The 20,070-nt window shown below is 33.8% G+C and overlaps 1 protein-coding gene across 1 annotated transcript in view; it reads right to left on the bottom strand.

The window, feature by feature from the left end:
* Nucleotides 1-20,070, bottom strand: part of kl-3 (dynein heavy chain 8, axonemal kl-3) — a 744,292-nt gene that overhangs the window by 142,741 nt on the left and 581,481 nt on the right. Inside the window, exons 20-21 of the mRNA XM_075354364.1 lie at nucleotides 15,309-15,476; nucleotides 4,936-5,151 (exon numbers count right to left, since the gene is read on the bottom strand). Of these exons, the coding sequence (XP_075210479.1) occupies nucleotides 4,936-5,151; nucleotides 15,309-15,476 (384 nt within the window). The remainder of the gene's footprint in view (nucleotides 1-4,935; nucleotides 5,152-15,308; nucleotides 15,477-20,070) is intronic.

Genomic DNA, 20,070 nt, shown 5'->3' with positions numbered 1-20,070 from the left:
CCGCACGACGATCGGGATCACCGTCTCGTTGCGCAGCCCTTCTGAGTCGATTCACAGACTGCTTCATTGCTGCCAAATTCCGAGACCATCAACTAGATATACGTTCCCGGCCAGTGCCTCTAGGAATGGCGGCTATAGCCGTCGCCGCCACAACCGCAGAAGTGAAATTTTCTGCCAGGCATCTAATGGCAGGCCGGGTAACCCCCATGGCCTTCGCGCAGCTCATTCGCTATTTCAGAAAGTATCAACCGATGAACGGTAGAATAGTCATCGACCATAGACTAGTAAAGGACCCTGCCACGGATGTCCCTACCAATGGTGATGTCAATATTTGTACCTGAAAAGGCCCTTCGTCTGTTAACCGTACCCGTTAAGTGGCCAATTGGTCCGCAACATTTAAGACCTCGAAATTGTGCAGCGCTATGAAACTGTCAATTAAGCCACCGCCATGATCAGTGATCCCACTGTGCCAAAAAAGCGATATCACATTAACATTGGCACTAATAAGGATTGGACCATTACACGCAATACGAAGGATCCTATTCCATCTCGCTAGATGTTCCTCAGTGGGATCCCTGTGTTGGAAATATGAACTAACTGTAAGGTTCTGTCCGCAAATGGCAAGTCTGACCGCAACATGATGCGCGTCAGAAACCTACCGTATAAAGACACTATCAAACGACTTCCTGCACAGAATAGCACATACAGTTATGCCCTACATAAAACTTTTTCCAGCTGTGAAAGCCAGGCAGATCAACTCTAATTATATATGGGTGCTGCAGAAGGACAACATCGAGGCTTCGTCTCTCTACAACCTCACTTAACTCAAACTGGACTGCATAAGCACCCTGGGAATTTAGTTGACCGAACCAATCCATGTAAGGGATTGAAGTACAACGCAACAGCCCTTATGTAACAACTGGGTGCTCCTGATTCTTGTGCAACTTCTTACACTTAGGACAGACCGGACAGTCTCGGACCTATGCGAACAATCGTCAGGCTTGTGGCTCTCCTTTCCACAATGGGCACACAGCAAGGCAAACTTACAAAATTTAGCCCTGTGACCATATATGCAGCACTTGAAACATCTTTGGACATCCGGAAACAGTTTGCTTGCAGACGTAAATTCTTGAAAGAGACCAGAACCCACTTCAAAGATTCCGTGATATTTCTGGTTATCACGCCTACCCGTTTTAAAGACCAGCCTGCAGTCCCGCCGGAAGACGGCTTCATCCAAATCAGTGTTCAATGTGGGATAAGACATCTTCATTGGTAAGGCTACGGTCAATATAGACTGTAATGTGGGCCCTACGCGTTCTCTTCAGGTCTATTTTTACATTCAATCGCTTAACCCTAGTGGAGTCTCTAATTGTCTGAATGGTCTCTGTATCATTCGCTACCACAAATAATCCCTTGCCGGTGTCACTGATGTTACTGATTTTAAGACCTTTCCGGCCACCTCGAAGGGCAACCTGGATACCTACGCATACCTACACATACCTAGCACACCTACGCTGCTGCTACGGGGCCGGGGCAGGTTTCTGAACTACAGTTACTTTCTTAGTGTTTGAGAGCTATGAAAGCTGTTCGGAAGAATTCTAGACGAGGCAATAATCTCCTCTTGGTAGCTGCATTGGTACTCTTAGGGTTTGCTAGATAGGAAAACAAGCCATGGACCATTAGGGCAGAGATGCCAGGCCTGTTCCTGGTTTGTGAAAACTCTTCAATGAGTGGGGTTCATACCCTCCCGGGTGGTCACCCCTTTATCCACTTTCGAACCATCATTGTCAGAACCAGTGTTTGTGGAGGTGAAAGGAAAAAGCTCTGGCTCCCTCCTTCGGCTAGGCTTCTTACATGTCTCTCTAAAGTCTGTCATGGTCAGAAATTCCTTGACCTAACAGTATACGAACTACCTGCTCGCTGATTCTTCTATCCAGATATATTGGGCACAAGCCCACAAGTGTGACGACTACCTACGGGGAGCTGGAGACCTTCTGTATTCTTCTGCCACTTTTTGCACCTTTTCGCTGTTACTGGATCAAATGTGTGAAATCAAAGATTAACACAGAGTTTCAGATTACAACCCCCGCTCTAAAAGGGCGCGAGCAGGACTAAGGGTAAAGGCCTCTTTGATCGTAACAGGGACTTGCAACCAGGAGTCGTTGCCACTCTTTTCGCTGCGATGAGGCGGGTGCTTGAACAAATCGTGCACCAAATTTTCTGAATCCCTGTGAAAAGGATATTAATCGTCTTAACAGTAAGGGCACAAAACCGTTCTAGCAGTTCTCAGACAGCAAGATTGTGAAACTGGGGAAGGTAGACACTCTATCACCAGCTCAAAAATATCACTGGAAAAGACTTTATACAATGCAAATCTCTGCTCGTGAAAAGATACCAGAGATTGAGTCATTATGACACTGCACTTTAAACTTAAGACAGCAATAAGACTGAACAAAAATGAATTCATTCCTAAATCCAGTGCTTAATACAAACAACACAGCTATGTTTTGAGCTATATTAAGATTCTGAGTTCATATTCGTTTTCAGCATAAAAAACAGATTAAAATCATGTATCGCATGTTAGGAAACAAAAATTATGTTTATCATTGTAATAATTACTAGAATAACACGTAGTTGTTATATGTCTTGCTAAATCAATTCATTCTGAAAAGAAAGGATCAGCTAATTTTCTTCTTATAAAGTTGAAAGAAAATTCCTAACTGACTGGATAGTTGGTGTAATGGTCAGCTTACTGGTATCTCTTTTAGTTATTGGCATAGTTATTTATTTTATTATCTGCTTATTCATAAGTGTTGTACGCCACTCAGAACTGCATGATTATGAATACAATGTAACAATTAAAAATTTGGGCTATTGGCCAACTAATATCATACAGTGTAATTACATGGACTTGGGTAGTTGGCTATTATGATTCCAAGCATGATTTTCTAATTCTACTTTGCCTACAAGCAACAGTTTCTCTAATAATTTACTGTTATTATAAAGGAATTTATTCTTGGCCAGTTGCTAGATTTAACCCTACCGTTTGTCAGTTAAAATAAAAAAAATTTAATATTTAAAACTGCATTGAATATATATATTACATAAAATACAAATGTAAATGTATATTATACAGAATGATTTATTAGGTTGCAGATAAAAATTTCACCCATATTTCATTTCTTGCAGTGAAATGAAGCCATACAGAAATTCTTGGAACACAAAAATATAAGCTAATTTGATGGTTGTGTATGAAATCTGAAAATTGAAAAAATGAGTCCAAAAACTTTCTGGTGAAAAATGCAAAAAAATGGAGTCGAAACACACACCTTTTTATGTTTGACTTATAAAATTTAATTCTAAAGAAAATAGTGTAAGAAAAAAAGTGAATAAGAGTTAAATAAAATGGAATTTTATTTAGAGCAATACAGAGCTAAATTTAACTGGTAAATTGAATTTTAATGTTAAAAAAAAATAAAATTTATAAAAAAATTTCAGAAATCTTTCCACATCTCCATAATCAACTGATTATGAATAATCAAATATCATGCATTAATGGCAAATCGGTGTTAAAAGTTACATTCCAACACTAGCAGTGAATTGATTTTGAGATTCAAGATTTTTATCTCTATATTTAACATTCAAATTTTTAGTATATTAGTTGATTTATGCTGTTCTGATAGTAAGATTTTTTTTAGATGACTTACTTTTCTTATAAAAAAACATCTTTGTTATAGATCATATGTACATAGATTTCCTACCTACAGATTCTATAGTTTTAAAATACATGATAGTTAGATATTAGAAATTTTATCTCAGCAATCCCAACTAAAGTTGCTGATCAATCTGTCAAAAATTTTTAGGAATATCTATCTATCTAGATAATAAATTAATATATTCTGTGTAAATGTGGTACTACACAATGATAAAACTATGTGATTGATGGGTGTGGTAGCAGTGTTGTTACACAAAGTAGTTCATAATATAGAACTAGTTTTAAATTTATATTCTACATAATGAAAAATGATTTTTAATTTTGTCATAACAAGTGTAGTACAGGTTTATTATTTTTCAATATTTGTCAAAATGGTAGCACTACTTCACTGTGATTGGGCCTCACTTAGTTACTGAAATTTGACTTAATTTCTTCTTTTAGCATTTGCATAAAATAAAGGAATGATTGATGAAATTAAGAACCATATATGTGGTATGTACTGAAAAAATAGAACGAAACTACTGGCAACCAGATCACAGAAATTTCTTCTATTTTTTTTATTAGTCATTTATATGGCATATAACAAAACAAAATTAGCCCAATTAGGGTAAAATATCACAAATTATATGAGTAATTATTTTTGTAACATAGACCAAACTATGTAGCAAGAAAGAAAAAATAAAATAAGAGAAAGAAAAAAACAGCAATAATAGAATAATAATAGTAATACTATTTTGGAGACATATCATTACACTGATTAGTTAAACCATCACAAATTAAAAAAAACGTCAGAACATTTTGAAAAGAGTTTTCTCACAGTAGCATAAAAATGAAAACATTAATTGGCTTCCAGTTCAATGATGCTCACCAAATCAATACATGGAGATAAATAAATGGAGATAAAGACATTTACTCATTGAAAATCCTTGTGCCTCATTAAGGAACTTCATTAGAATCTTGTTGTTTGGGTCTCTTCTTGCTGGAGATTACTATTCAGTTACAGATTGCTATTCAATTACAGAAATAAAGTATAACATTCTTAAGGGGTTGCTTACTTATTTCAGCAACCATACGCATAATATTTGCATATTTTGTTTTGTGGATGGATGTGCATCCAGTCAGCCCAATATAGTGTTCTATACAGGCACAGCAGTTTGTTTATTATAGTTTCATAAGTATTAATGAAAAAAAAATTTACTTTATTTTAGAACAAAGATTACTTTTAATGGCAAAACTTCCTTGTTTATTTCATAGAAATCCCTCATAGATATTGTCCACTGTATTAAGCCAGCAACATTTCCACAAGCAACCTTAGCATTGTCGTAAGTGTACTGACTATAACTTAAATACGGTAACATCAAATCAACAGTTTCAGCATTTATCTTATCTTTTGGAAAATTTTGTAAATTAAACAAAAATCTAGTATCTGCCATCATCTGAAAATTAAAAAATTTAAAACTAAAACTTAAATATAAAACTAAAACTATTTAAATTAGCTTTCTATTTCTATGAAAGTAAATTTAATAGCTTTTTCCAATAAAAAAAGCAAGTAGACAAAATAGATAAGGAATAAAATGTGTAATTGTTATTTTTAAATTAAAATCTGTCAATTCTAAAAAAGAAAGATTTAATAACCCCATTTCAACATTTAAATATGACTGATGGTTGAAAAGATAATGAAAATGTTATAATCTTTTGAAATGTTTTTATTTACATATAGATTCTATACACACACATTTAATAACATTAAACAACACACAAAAAGTTGACAATATGTATTTAAAATATGTATATACTGATAAAATAGTTGAGCATATTACAAAGGTTTATGATAATAATAATCCTGCGTACCAGACAAATAACCACATAATAAAACATCTATTAAGTAATAAACATAATGATTCATCTGATTTATATAATATGAGTGGTATTTATAAAATTATATGTAATGCTTGTGACTATATTTGTATAGGAAAGACCACTAGATTATTTAAAGCTAGATCCTTGGGAAATTTTAGAAATTTAAAAAAGGTAAACTGGGTTTCTCTAATGTATCTGATTATGAATAAACATACAATATCTGATATTAGGACTAATTTAAAAATACAGGGAAATTATAAAATATAATATGAATATAAATAGTAAAGGATTAGATATTTTAGAAAGAATGTATATATATATATATATATATTTACACAATTTAATATAATCAACCTTCAGACAGAATATGAGGATGACAGTATTTTGAAAGCTGCAGTAGATGGCACCACCATCTATTTTGATAGCGATGTGTAATTTAACATATATTTCAATCAGTATAGTAAAGTAAGTTCAGTTAAATGAACAACATGCGTAACTGCTTCGCTTAAAATTATATTTATTCGATTTTAATTTGAATTTCTGATTTTTAATTTTAATTTGATTTTATGCCTTGACGTCATATTTTTACATATTTAATTTTTAATGTTATAATTTAACTGAATAAAAGTTTAAAATAAAAAATATAAAGATTAAAGGTTTTAAATTTTAAATAAAATAAGTAAATGCACATGATATGTTATTATATTTTAGGAAGTTTGTAATGTAATTTTAGATGAATATATAATGCAGCTGATGATGCCAGTAAATTGCGAAAGCGCTCCTTCATATATAGTGGTACCAGGTAAGTCATCCTACTTTATTTACTTTATTTATGTACATTGGTTGATCTAATAAAATAAAATATTTGTATATAGTACAGGGGAGTAAGATTCATAAGAGAATTGATTTTAAAAACATATATACAAAATTGTACCCTTGCTTTGTTGATAATACCATACTTTTGTAATTCTTTGTTCAATTTTTGATAATTATTATATTTGTCCAGGTGTTTTCACCCAGTTCATTTAACCAGGTTTTTTCTAGTTTGTATACATATTTTTTAGAAAAGAACTCTTTCCCAATGTGACCTATTTCCTCAGCAGTGTATAATTGACTGCATGGTTAACGTTTGTAGAATTAAAAAAAAATTACAACATTAATTCAATTAACAGTAATTAATATTTTTTTTGAGTAATTCTTCTATCAATTCACCACTAGCACCAATTAAAAAAAAATCATTCACTGTTCTGTATATTTGAAATCCTTCAAATATATAAGTAGTATTTATTTAAATTATTATTTGTGCTGAGCTAACACTATTTAGGCTGCTATTTCTTTTTGTATATACTAGCATTCTTGTCCCAACTTTGCCCACACTACTTGCATTTCCCATCATGATCAGGAGATGTTTAGTGTCAGTCAAGGCTCGGCTCAGTTCACTCACCCTTCCCATCTAGCCATAAACCTTTCTGCCCTCCTAATCTCCTCCTGTGTTCATTAAACTTGTGCGACGACGTCAATGCCCTGAGGTTAATCCCCACGTCTGGAACACAACATCTACATTCCACGTCCAGGGCGGCAACAGCTGTACTTACGTACAATACATGCAGCTGGCTAACAAGGTTCAGAGTGATCTTCCCGGAGATGATATTTTTCGGCCGAATTACATCTATAGGCCGTATCTAAGGACTGGATTTTGCGGCCACCTGCAGATACAAAAATTTCAATGATTAAGGACATGGATTGATACCGCCTTTAGAGCTGGCGATTTGGCGGCTACGGTCGAAGTGATTGCAGGTGTAATGGAGGCCTTTCGCTGTCCACATGCCCCCCGCGATGGCAAACATGTAGTTAAGGTGCCCATGTTTTTCACCGCTTGGGGCCACCCTGAAAACCTCGGTGTGTAGGGGTCTGGAGTCAGTGCAGTGGCAAGACATATGCCGGTTCCACCGAAGTACCGGAACGAATCTGCAGGGTTGGTAGCCCTGGAGTGGGGGTGTACCTGGCGGCTAGCCTTACTGCAGAAAAGATTAAAGGTCATGCAAACTGAACAACAACCAGCAGAGGGTTCACGTAAACACCCTTATTTAGAACCAGCCGTTTCGCCTGAGGCGAAACGGAGAAAGAGCGCAGAATCTCGTCGTATAGAAGTTGAGGCTAGGAAAAGCTTGCAAAAAGCTTTTTTTCAAGAGCAACGTACCGAAGCCAAAATATTTAGTCATTTCGAAGGAAAATAGTAATTTCTCGAGGGTGAGTCCCTTTCTCATTGCTCGAGAGATAACTTAATGTGCTGGAGGCCCTGTTAAGGAAATAAGAAAAAACCTTCACTGGACTTCATGTGGAGACTATAAATGATTCTCAGTCTCAGAAGATCCCAGGGCTCAAAAAGATTGGAGAATTGGTTGTACGCGTCGATCCCGACGGCACGCTCAACACCTCAAGGGGTGTTGTGGTCTGTCGGGATCAACTGTTCGAAGCAAGAAATTGTTGAAGAATTAGCATCACAAGGCTTAACAGAGTGTCGCCGATTGAACATTAGAAGAAACAGCGATGGCCTACCCTCAGCCTCTCATGTCCTCATTTTCAACCGGTCTACTTTGCCGGACAAGGTAAGAGCACGGGTTCATCGATTGGATGTGCGGGCATTTGTCCCACAGCCAATGAGATGCTTCAAGTGCCAATGCTTTGGCCACACGGCTCTTAGATGTGAAAAACCGCAAAATATGCGTGTGCAGTGATGCGGTGCATGAAGGAGACCCTTGTAAAGAGCCTCCCTCCTACATGTATCAATTGCAAGGGGGAACTTTTTTCAATGCCAGAGATGGTTCGACGTCCTGTATAGATCTTGCACTCATAAGCGGATCGATAGCACCGAGGTACACCATCCATGATTTAGACGACTTGCATGGAAGCGATTATTTCCCAGTGCAAATTATCCCTGATGTTGCAAGAAAAGCATACCCCATCTCTAAAAGATGGTTGTTTGATAACGAAGATTGGACGAGCTTCACAGCTAGGAGGATACTTCCCGAAACAACTGGAGTTATCGGAGCCGATGTCGACGCTATAACTAATGCGATACTTGACTCGGCATCGAGATATATTCCCAAAACATCTGGGAAACTTACGAAGCGTCCCGTTCCGTGGTGGAACGATGAAATAAGTGAAGCTATAAAAAGAAAGAAAAGAGCGTATTAGCCCTTTAAGAAACGTCCTACAAGAGATAATCTTATTGCCTTGATGAAATCAAGGACACTCTAAACGGAATTGCAGAGTTATTATCCAATCACTTCAAGAAGGCCGGCAAAACGGCTAACTACGATGAATATTTTCGGACGAAAAAAGCTTTAGTAGACTTGAAGGTCTACTAAATTTCAGAACTGAGTATAATTACACATACAATGTACCCTTTAAAATGAAAGAATTCGTGAAAGCGTTGGAGAAAGCAGGCAACACAGCTGCTGGTCCGGATGAAATCCATTATAACATGATGAGGCAGCTGAATACGACTGCAAAACGCAGATATCAAGCAGGTTTTCGACAATACCATTCTACCACTGATCAAATGATCTACTTAGAGAACATTATATACAACAACTTTATTACAAGGAAACATTGTGTCGGAGTCTTCTTTGATCTTCAGAAGGCTTTCGATATGACCTGGCGACATGGAGTAATGCTCCAGATACATGAATGGGGCATTCGTGGCAATCTGCCAGTTTGACTCAGCAACTATATGAACGACCGTACTTTATATTACGCGTACTATATGAAGTACTCCCCATCAATGAATATTCATCTGAAAGAAGCTTGGAAAATGGCAGACCACAAGGTTTGCCGTTGAGCGGTACCTTTTTACGATTGCCATTAATAAATTGATATTAGCCATTTCAGTAGAAATCAGCAAAAGCGTATATGTTGATGATTTGGCAATTGTGTATCCCAACAACAAGACAGCTATGGTGAAATACAAATTACACCGAGCGATAAATGCTCTAAATGAAGTTGCAAGGAATAATGGATTCCAATTTTCACCAGAAAAAACGTGCTGTGTACACTTCTGTAGGAAGAGAATTCCTCACTAAAGTCCTGTTTTGACAATCGGTAATAATCCAATACAATATAAGGACAATGTGAGATTTTTAGGACTGGTATTGGGTAAATCCCTTACGTGGGGATTACATATACAGGACTTGAATGATAGATGCAAAAAAGTCCTAAACATTATAAAATGTTTATCGAACATCAATTGGGGCTCAGATAAAGAAATATTATTGAAACTATATAAGGCATTGGTTGAATCAAAACTAGACTACGGATGCATTGTATATTCATCCGCTAGGAAGTCGCATTTAAGAAAGTTAGACGTAATTCATAATAGCGGAATATGATATCCGACAGACGTTTTCCGCACAAGTCTGGCGACTAGTCTAATGTACGAAGCCGGAATAATGCCACTACATTATAGAAGAGAGATCCTTTTGCTAAGATATGCAGGAAATATATGGGCTTTTCTTCCCCATATAAATAACAAACTTTTTAACAAACATCCTTTGGCTGCATTATACGAACATTGCGCTACTTATTCCAGACCAGCCGCAATTAGGTACCACGAATTAAGAAGAGAACAAGAAATTCCAGATACATTAGCAATTTCTACGAGAGAAATACCACCATGGCTCTTGCCAGCGGTAAATACAAGGTTGGATCTCTCTCAAGAAGAAATAAAAAAAAGCCAGCAGTGATCATCCAATAGGAATTTTTAGCCACCGTCAGTAGCTACGAAGAACGTATTAGAATATATACTGACGGTTCTAAAACCAAAAATAGTGTTGGATGCTCCATATATGTAAATGGAAAAGCCCACTTTTGGAAACTGCCAGATATGGCCAGTGTCTATACGGCAGAAGTTACTGCCATACAGCAAGCTCTTCAGTACACAGAACACTGTTGCGAAGAGAGAGTGCTAATATTTTCCGATTCTTTAAGTGCACTTGTTGCAATTCGGAACAAGAACATTAAGGATGTCCTAATCGCAAACATCCTGTCCATTTTGTACGTTCTAAATCAACGAGGACAGCGATATGTATTTGTATGGATTCCAGGGCATGCTGGTATTACTGGTAATGAAAGCGCAGATGAAGCTGCTAGAAAGGCAACAGTCTGCGATGTTTTGGATGCAATTCCTGTAAGGGTGGCAGATGTTAAAACTGTCTAACTAACATAGTAAGACACAAGTGGAATACTGGTTGGAGAAGTTAAATACAAAATTAAACTCAGTCAAAACTTCTCTGTATAAATGGAAAAGCGACGTGAAGTTGACTCGCCGAGAACAAGTGGCGTGATCGGACTTAGAATCGGTCACACGCGAATAACAAATTCATATTTGTTATTCGGCGAAGAGAGAACAATTTGCAGTGTTTGTAACAAAACACAATTAAGCATCTAATGCAAGAGTGTACCATGGATGAGGACCTCAGAAAGAGGTTCTGACTAAGAAATGATATTGCTGCTGATTTAGATAAGGGAAATGAAGAAAAAATAGTTGCTTATTTACATGCTTATTTACATGGTGGACTTCTTAGAAGTCCACCGGCATTTTTCACTTCTTAGAAGTGAAAAATTTAAAGCTGTGTTAAACAAACTCTAAGAGGTAGTTTTATATATATAAGGGAGTCTTGAAGCGTGGCATGCATAGTGACGGGATGTAGCCCTCTTGCGTAGACCACCCTGACTCGCCTGCATGCAAGAGCAGGGAGTCGGGGTGTGTCCAATGATGGCATGGGGGACCCTCAAGGGTGGACTAAGTGCGCGAGACTATGGGTAAGCGCAATGCATGCCTGTAGCCAAGTAGGTCGGCTTTTCGGGACTGTTTATAGAGGGAGTCAACTTCCACAGCATCCTGTGGCGACTGATATGCTGCTTAAAGGCGGTTCTGGTCATCCCGAGTGTGCTTAAATAAATAAATAAATGAGACAGGTAGAAAGAAAGAGATAATGGCATTGTATAGACTTATATTTTTTCTATTTATGTTCTTTGGGATATTATCTCAAATTTTAAGATCGGGGGCCCTTTACACCCCATAAGTGTTGATTGTTTTTTGTGCGGTTTAATGTTTTTGTGTACTTTGTGCTTTTAAATCAAAATATAAGGGCCCTTTACACCCTTACATATGACAACCCTGATGGTGATACTATCCTCTTTTTAAGAATGTGACAAGGGCTAATGACCGTAGCAGTTGATGCCTTTAAAACAAAAAAAAAAAAATAAAAAAAAAAATAATTTCAGTGTATAACAATTTTTTGATTTCCTTTTCCGGGTTCACTCGCATAAAGATTGATTGCATAAAGTGGCAAAGCTGTAAGAAACAATTTTGTTTTTTTAACTCTTAAAATTCCAAAAACTCGAAAGTGGTTTTTAGATATTTAGAGTATTTGCATGCCCTAATCGAATGAATATTTCATTTACTTTAATTGGAAATTGGAAAAAAATTTGGTATCATTTTTCAAAATTTATTATTCATCATTTTATCTTTCTTTACCACTTTCAAGTTCAAATTTAAAAAACATTTCTAAATTTGTGATAATATCAGAAATATAATGTTTATTGTTTATTAGATGGTCCTGCCATATTATATAAATATAATTTATTATTTTTCTGTAATTTTTGTAATTTTATGAATTCCACACAGACATTGATTTTTATTTATTATTATTTTTGTTTTTTAAATGTGGTTATTAGTTTTGTATGCTGGTTTAAATATTTTTTTATTATAAGTTTTAATATATTCAGTGATATAATACACTAATAATGTGTATAATATTAGTGTATAAATAATTTGTGTATATGCTTTTACTTTTTTGTGTTTTTATTATGTATTGGTTTTAAGGTTTTTAGTAATTTTGTTATTATGTTTTTTCAGCCAATATATGTTTGTGATATTTATTTCATTATTTAACTTTCCTTTAAAAGTCTAATCTAACAAATTAAATTTTTATAATGAAAATTTGAAATTCACATTTGAAAAAATAGAATGTTAAATTATTTAATGTTAATTTCAAAATGAAGTACACCCAAACTAAAACAGCAGTATTTACTATTTAAAAAACCTACATAATATTCATAAAAAAAACAAATCATCTTTGGTCTCATAAAACTAACATATACAGACATGATTAATAGACAAATCAAATACACACAAAATGACAAATAAAAATATTTTTTTTAATGTTAAATATGTAAATAACAATCTTGCAACTGAAATTAATAAATATTAAAAGGTTTTACATGACAACATTACCATAACATACCTTTCTTTCTTTTTTCCTGTTTAACCTCTGGTAATTACCTTTCAGATAATACTTCAGAGGATGATTGAGGATGATATATATGATATATGAGTGATATATATGATATATGATATGATATATATGAGTGTAAATGAAATGTAGTCTTGTACAGTCTCAGTTCGACCATTCCTGAGATGTGTGGTTAATTGAAACCCAACCACCAAAGAACAACGTTATCCACAATCTAGTATTCAAATCCGTGTAAAAATAACTAACTTTACTAGGAGTTGAACACTGGAACTCTCGACTTCCAAATCAGCCGATTTGGAAAGACGTGTTCACCACTAGACCAACCTGGTGGGTTTACCATAACTGTCCTTATAACTTTATAAAATATTTTATGAGGTTATTGAATGTTTATAATTTTTATACTTTCCAAATAGACATTGCCTTCAAAATTAGGAAACACAATTAGAAAAGAAATTAGGTATAAGGAAAAGTGTAAAAAATATTAATTAGTACACACAAAAAACCCAATCATTATAAATGAATCTGCATTTACATCAAAGCAATATTTTAAACAAAATCTAGTTCATCAGCAAAATACTGTTACATGAAGGTGAATACGATTTTATTGCAAAACTCTTTTTATTACAAAATTAAAAATTCAATTTTCAACTATATTTCTTGGAGTAAACATAACATTCTTTCCCCAACACTTCTTGGGACTACCAGGAATACCGCGATGATATTCAGACTACCCAGATAACTATATAACATGAAACATAATCTCATCAATAGGATCCTTAATTTCAATAATTAGAATTATAATATTTATATTCATCATATGAGAATCAATAGTATTCAAACGAATTACAATCTTCAAAAACAATAAATCATCATCAATTGAATGATTCTCTATTACTCCCCCCCCCCCATACACTCATTTAATGAACTACCATCAGTATCAAAGCCATTCTAAGAGTGGCAGAAAATTGCCATGAACTTAAAATTCATTAATAAATTAAAAAATTATTTCCTTAGAAATCTCATCATGAATAAAATTTAATATAATAAATAGAGCTAGACCAATTATAGAACAACTAAGTATGAAAATAATGAAAACAGAAGAAAACTATGTTATTTATTTCACAATTATCTATACTAATAGATTTTCACCATTCAAATAACACCGGATAATTTTTTTCTATTTAATGCATCATAACAACTATAAATACGAGGCATATTCATAAAGTTTGGTCATTAAAAAAAATTGTGAGAAATGATTTTCACTTACAGTTTTAGTTTACTACATATTTACTTCACTTTTCCACATAATCGGTATTCAGTTCTAAGCACTTTTTGTAACGGTTGCACCAGTTTCTTTAACCCCTCTGCATAAAAGTTCACTGCCTGGGAATTGAACCAATTGACAACAGCAGTCTTGAGTTCCTCGTTGTTTTCAAACTATTGCCCACCAAACCACTTTTTCAAGAAGAGGCAATTTGTGGTATCCGAGCTTTTCTGTAACAATCGTGTAGATAAAGGTGTATCCAACATGCGGAAATTCATCAGCTAGAGCACTAATTGTCAATTGCCGATCACATCGAAGCTTTCAGTTCACTTGTTCAATGATTTCATCAGTCTGAATATTGGGCCTCCATTCTTCATCATGCACATTTGTGTGAACATTTTTAAAGTCTCAACACCATTGTATAACCTTTACTTCACTCATTACTGTAGATCCATATACTAGGCACAACTCCCAATGAATTTCAGCAGCTAAGATACTTTTACACACAAAAATCAATTCGCAGCACACACTTCACAACTGGTGGGATAAATGACTGTTGCGGACATTGCGATCTGCATTCACTGGCAGGCAAACTACTACTTATTCAAAACAATAACTGTAGTGGCTTTGTAAATAGCCGATAGACGGCCCTGCATATGTGAAACTGTGTTCAGACCCACTAATATTTAAATATAAGCCGTCGGTCCTTACTTTATGAATACGTCTCGTAATAACTTCATGTAATAATTACAAAACTTTATCACAATCCATCCTAAAAAATTAAAGTGCTGATCAAACAAATCAAAGTATTAATCTAAGTTCAGTAATAAATATTGGGAAAAAGGAAGGAGATTATAATATAAAATTAAGCAATTAAGAAATTCAATTACTTGATTGTTTCCAGTAATTAATTTATATGAGTTAGCTTAAATAAGAACTAGAGTAAATGATTTCATATCAAAATTTTTAAATTTGTGACTGCGATTTCAAAATTGAGTACTACAGCTAGGTTATTTATTTAACTGTGTATTTCCTTTTTAAAGTTTCATCTACACTTTATTCAAAATATCATTAATATACTGAAAAAAAACTAAAATGTTCTAAAATTACAAAAAATTAAAATATTTAATACATAACAGCCTTAAGAGACCTTAAGAGACTCAGCCCAGTTTGGTATTAAGAAGGTTTTGTCAAGATCAGGATGAACTGGTTCAACTCTCCTCTGGAATAAGATCAACACACAATCCATTATTAATGTAATCAAATATGGTGGCTTACCAAGCTTTCTAACAGTTGCTATGTCAGCTCCTTTGATAGTCTGTAAAACAGAAAGTTTTAGTAAAATTACAGAAAGTTTTGTTATCAAATAGAATTATGTTAAGAATGGGTAGGTGTGATACTCCACAGCCAAAAAAATAAAATGACAGTGAAAGCATAGTAAGGTTTCTTTTGTAGTAGTTTAAAATATTTGGGTGTCATGCAAATTTCTACAGTCTGGTCTATCTACTTTTTTATAAGGATCCAAAAAACCTTTTTTTTATATGTATAGACCAATACTTTTTTGTGATTTTATATATACTTGTTTTTATATGTATAAACATGGAAATACTGGAGTTTTTATTGACCAAAAAATTAATTTGTTAAATTTTAATTTGTATACCTACCCTACCTTTGTAAAAAAAAAATGTAGAACAAAAAGTGTAGAATATTTTTTACTTGCTCTTGTGAATTTGGCTCACGTCTGCCCAAAAAGGAGTGTATTTAAGATTTATGTATGTAAGTGTTTGTTCCACTGTAGCAGCTAAAAAGCTGAACAGACTTAGATGTATGACCCCGAGTTGGAATCATTACCAGGAGTGTCAGAGACTATTTATATATAGCATAGCAGTGATTTGCTGGTAGAAGCAAAAATGTTAATGAATTGTGAACTGTGAGCCTCTATCACTGACCTGGAATTGAACTGAATGATTTGAATCAATTGAATAAATAATATTAAATAATAGAATTAAATTTATGTTAAATAAAATAATATTAAATAGATAAACAAAATTCAGTTTAACAATAAAGGACTTCCCATAGCGACTGAGTGTGAGGCTAGCATGGTGAGGTGATGCAAGCAACTCATGCGAGGTAAGACCAGCCATTGCTATCAACTACAACAGATGGGGTGACCCTGGGGCACTGTCTTGGCAGATGCAATGGAGTGTTCTTATAATATCTATTGCAAACAATTGTCTGATTTTTAAAATTCAAACGGGGGTATTATTTACTAGTATAATACAAGATCATGATGGAACCAAACTAGAACAAAAACTAACTGATATACTCAGTTAAGTAGACCTTATTTAGTGCTACATAACATACAAATATACTGTTTACAAAGCTACGTGTATTATTAAAAATTAATGTGAAAGCAGTATTTAATTAAATAAAATAATGGGTGACCAACTTTCAGACAGTTTTAATTTATTTAAATGTATTTTTCATGTTGTAGAAATAGCAGGCATTTAATGTCGACCAGATTCTCACCTGGTTGGGGAAGCTCTGAATAGCAATTATCCAAAAGAGCAGGACTGTCATAGGCTGTATATATATATATATATATATATATATATATATATATATATATATATATATATATATGTTTAAATAAATATTAATAAATTTGAAAAAAAATTTTAGCTCTTTAAATCTTTATTAAAAAGCAATATTTGTTATCAATGTTTTTTTTTTGGCAGTTGTGTTTTTTAATTTTTTATTTTTATCTCTCGTTCAGATTCTTTTGATGAAGGATTTTTTCATGATATTGGTTTACATAGCTATGAAGCATTGATATATTTCATAAAAAAGCAATCCTGAGCTACTTTTTCAGAATAAAATATTATATGAACATGATTGATAATTCTAACTGACAACTCATTTATAAGCATAGTAATATTTCTGTGACTGCATTCTGATATGAGAGGTGGATGAGATCTTGTCTGTAATAAGGAGAAACAAAATTTTTATAATATTTGTTTTTCAAATATGAGACAATATTTTAAGATTTACAATGCCAAACATCAATGATTGAAACTACCTCATACAAGTATTTTTAACAAAATAATATTGTTATAACTTAAGTAATTGACAAAATAAAGTGTGTTTATACTAATCTCTTTTTTTTTAAATCTTTTTTTGAAAAGATATAGAAATGAGAAAAAAAGGAAAAACAATGTCCATATGTTACAAAGTAATAATCGAGTGTAAAACCAAATCACTGGGTTACCCAATTCTTAAGAAATAAGACAACACTAAGACATGTTCATTATATGTAACAGTTTGTAGAAATTATAATTCTGCATTTATTTCATGTATTCCCAAACAAGAAGGACATGAGATAAAAAGATTAAGCCAAGCAGTTTTAGGATCATGTGAAATGATTTGCTTCACTACAGAAAAGAGTAAAAGTAATCTGTTGCTTTACAGCTATATATTCAAATATTTCTTATGGCTGTGAAGCATGTAAAGTACCCTAGTTACAAGAGGCACCAGTCATCAATGATTTCTCTGAAGGTATTGATAGTATTGAAAGAACTAAAATACACTTTACTGGTTCTTATTGCCCAGTGCAGACAATTTGTATCATCAATTTTCAATTATTGGTCGTTTTCAAGCTATTGCTTCTTCTGGTTAATTTCAGAGCTAATAATAATTAGTATTTCTGATTTCATACACTTAAAAAAAAACATCCTTAAAGTAAAGATGGTATTTAACAATATTAGAATAAGAATTCCCTTAAAAGAAAAACAACACATAATTCAGTCAAGAGTACTCTGTAATGGGCTCGAAATAGAAGTATAAAAATATATTTAAAATTAATAAAAATTCTGTATTAAATAATAGAAAAAATTAATTTATAAATTAATTTATAGTATAAATTAAAACAACAGTATTGATAATAAAAAAGTGTTGGCAGTTCCTTTTTTTAAATTAAAATGAATATGAAGATTAAATTAAATTAGAAAAGGGTGATGAAGGATGGTCACAAGAAACAGTTTTCCAGTTGTATCATGGTTAATTTGTTACTTTTGGTTATAGTTCATTGTTTTATGAAGAAAAACATATATATATATATGTATATATATATATATATATATATATATATATATATATATATATCGATTAGAGAAATAAATAAATATTATAAGTATAAATAATAATAACAAGTGCAAGTAATACATATTTAATAATATAACAAGTATACACCTGACACCATGAGACATATGCTAACGAATCTGGATTTTCCGCTAGTGATCGGAACATTCTGCTGCTTGTTATCTGAGCACATTATTACTTGCTATATGGAATAACATTACTCAGACTACTGGTGTTTTATGTGCTAAGCTACGGGGACGGACACACACACATACAAATGCCTTTTAGTAGGGTAGGATATACAGAAATATACAGGGTCCGGCATATAAATCTGACGATTTTGTAGTAATTGTTATGTTGGCACCACTGTCAATGAGAAGGCGGGAGTGTTGTATATCGACAGGTCTATTCATGCTATTTCAGTAGCCAACTTGCGTTTGTGATTGAAGCCTATTTTAAAAATAATGACTCGGTTATTGTAACAGCGTTTATTTCACTGACATTTCTATTTAAATCGACACGCGTCTGTTCCTAGTAGTTATACGATATTGTTGTGAATGAAGAATATTAGGAACACATAACTGCTTCAAAAATGAAACCAGCAGGACGTAAACGGACTGTGAGAACGCCTGAAAACATTAACGCTGTAAGGTTAGCTGTTATGCGGTCTCTATGACGTTCAGCAGCGAGACGTGCTGCTGCGCTAGCCATTTCTGATCGAAGTGTACGACGAATTCTTCATGCCGAACTGAAATTCCATAAGATGATTCCAATCATCTTATTCTATAAGATGATGTTAGTGCAGCAACTTAATGCAAATGATTGGGCGTCTCACAAAGCAGCTTGCGAGGTCATCCTCGAGGTCATCCTTAAAAGCTCACAAAGCTTTTAAGGCCATCCTTAAAATTCTTTTAAGTGACGAGGCGCATTTTCATCTGTCAGGATTTGTGAATAAACAAAATTACCGTTATTGGGCTTCTCATAATCCGCAACAAATTCTTGAAAAACCACTTCACAGTCAACATGTTACGGTGTGGTGTGCGGTTTCAAAGTTCGGCATAATTGGCCCATATTTTTTTGAGTTAAATCGCAGAGTAACAGTAACTTCTCATCGATACGTAAACATGTTGAATGAATTTCTGCGACCGAAACTGAATGACTTTCAAGGACATGAAATCTGGTTTCAACAGGATGGTGCCACCGCCCATACGGCGAGAATCGCAATGGATGTTCTGCGAGAAACGTTTCCTGGACGTTTGATTTACCGATTTGGCGACATTCCTTGGACAGCGCGTTCGCCTGATCTGGCTGTTTGTGATTTTTTTCTGTGGGGTATCTCAAACATAAAGTCTTCAGTAGTCGACCACAGTCAATTGCAGAACTCAAGAAGGCAATTCAACGAGAAATTGAAGCAGTTCCACAAGTGATGATTGAGCGAGCAATGTCAAATTTTAGAATGAGGTTAAGCGAGTGTGTGAGGAGTAATGGAAAACATTTGGACGACATAATATTAAAATAAATAAAAAATCTATATAACTAATTCACTATAAATTGCAAAAATTGATATTTAATTTGATATATTAAATGTTTTAATAGTACGAAACACAGTTTAATTATTATTCCTCAAAAATCGTCAGGTTTATATGCCGGACCCGTACCTCAGATATATCTCCCTATATAAATACAGAGTGATCATAAATTATTAATACTTGATTGATACACCTTACACTATGAATGTTACATTTTTGATTCTTCTTTTTAGTACATTAATGTTG

The sequence above is a fragment of the Lycorma delicatula genome, chromosome 1, assembly GCF_047948215.1.
Source record: "Lycorma delicatula isolate Av1 chromosome 1, ASM4794821v1, whole genome shotgun sequence".
Taxonomy (NCBI): domain Eukaryota; kingdom Metazoa; phylum Arthropoda; class Insecta; order Hemiptera; family Fulgoridae; genus Lycorma; species Lycorma delicatula.
The sequence above is the reverse complement of the archived record's forward strand: the minus strand, read 5'-3'. Positions and strand labels throughout refer to the sequence as shown.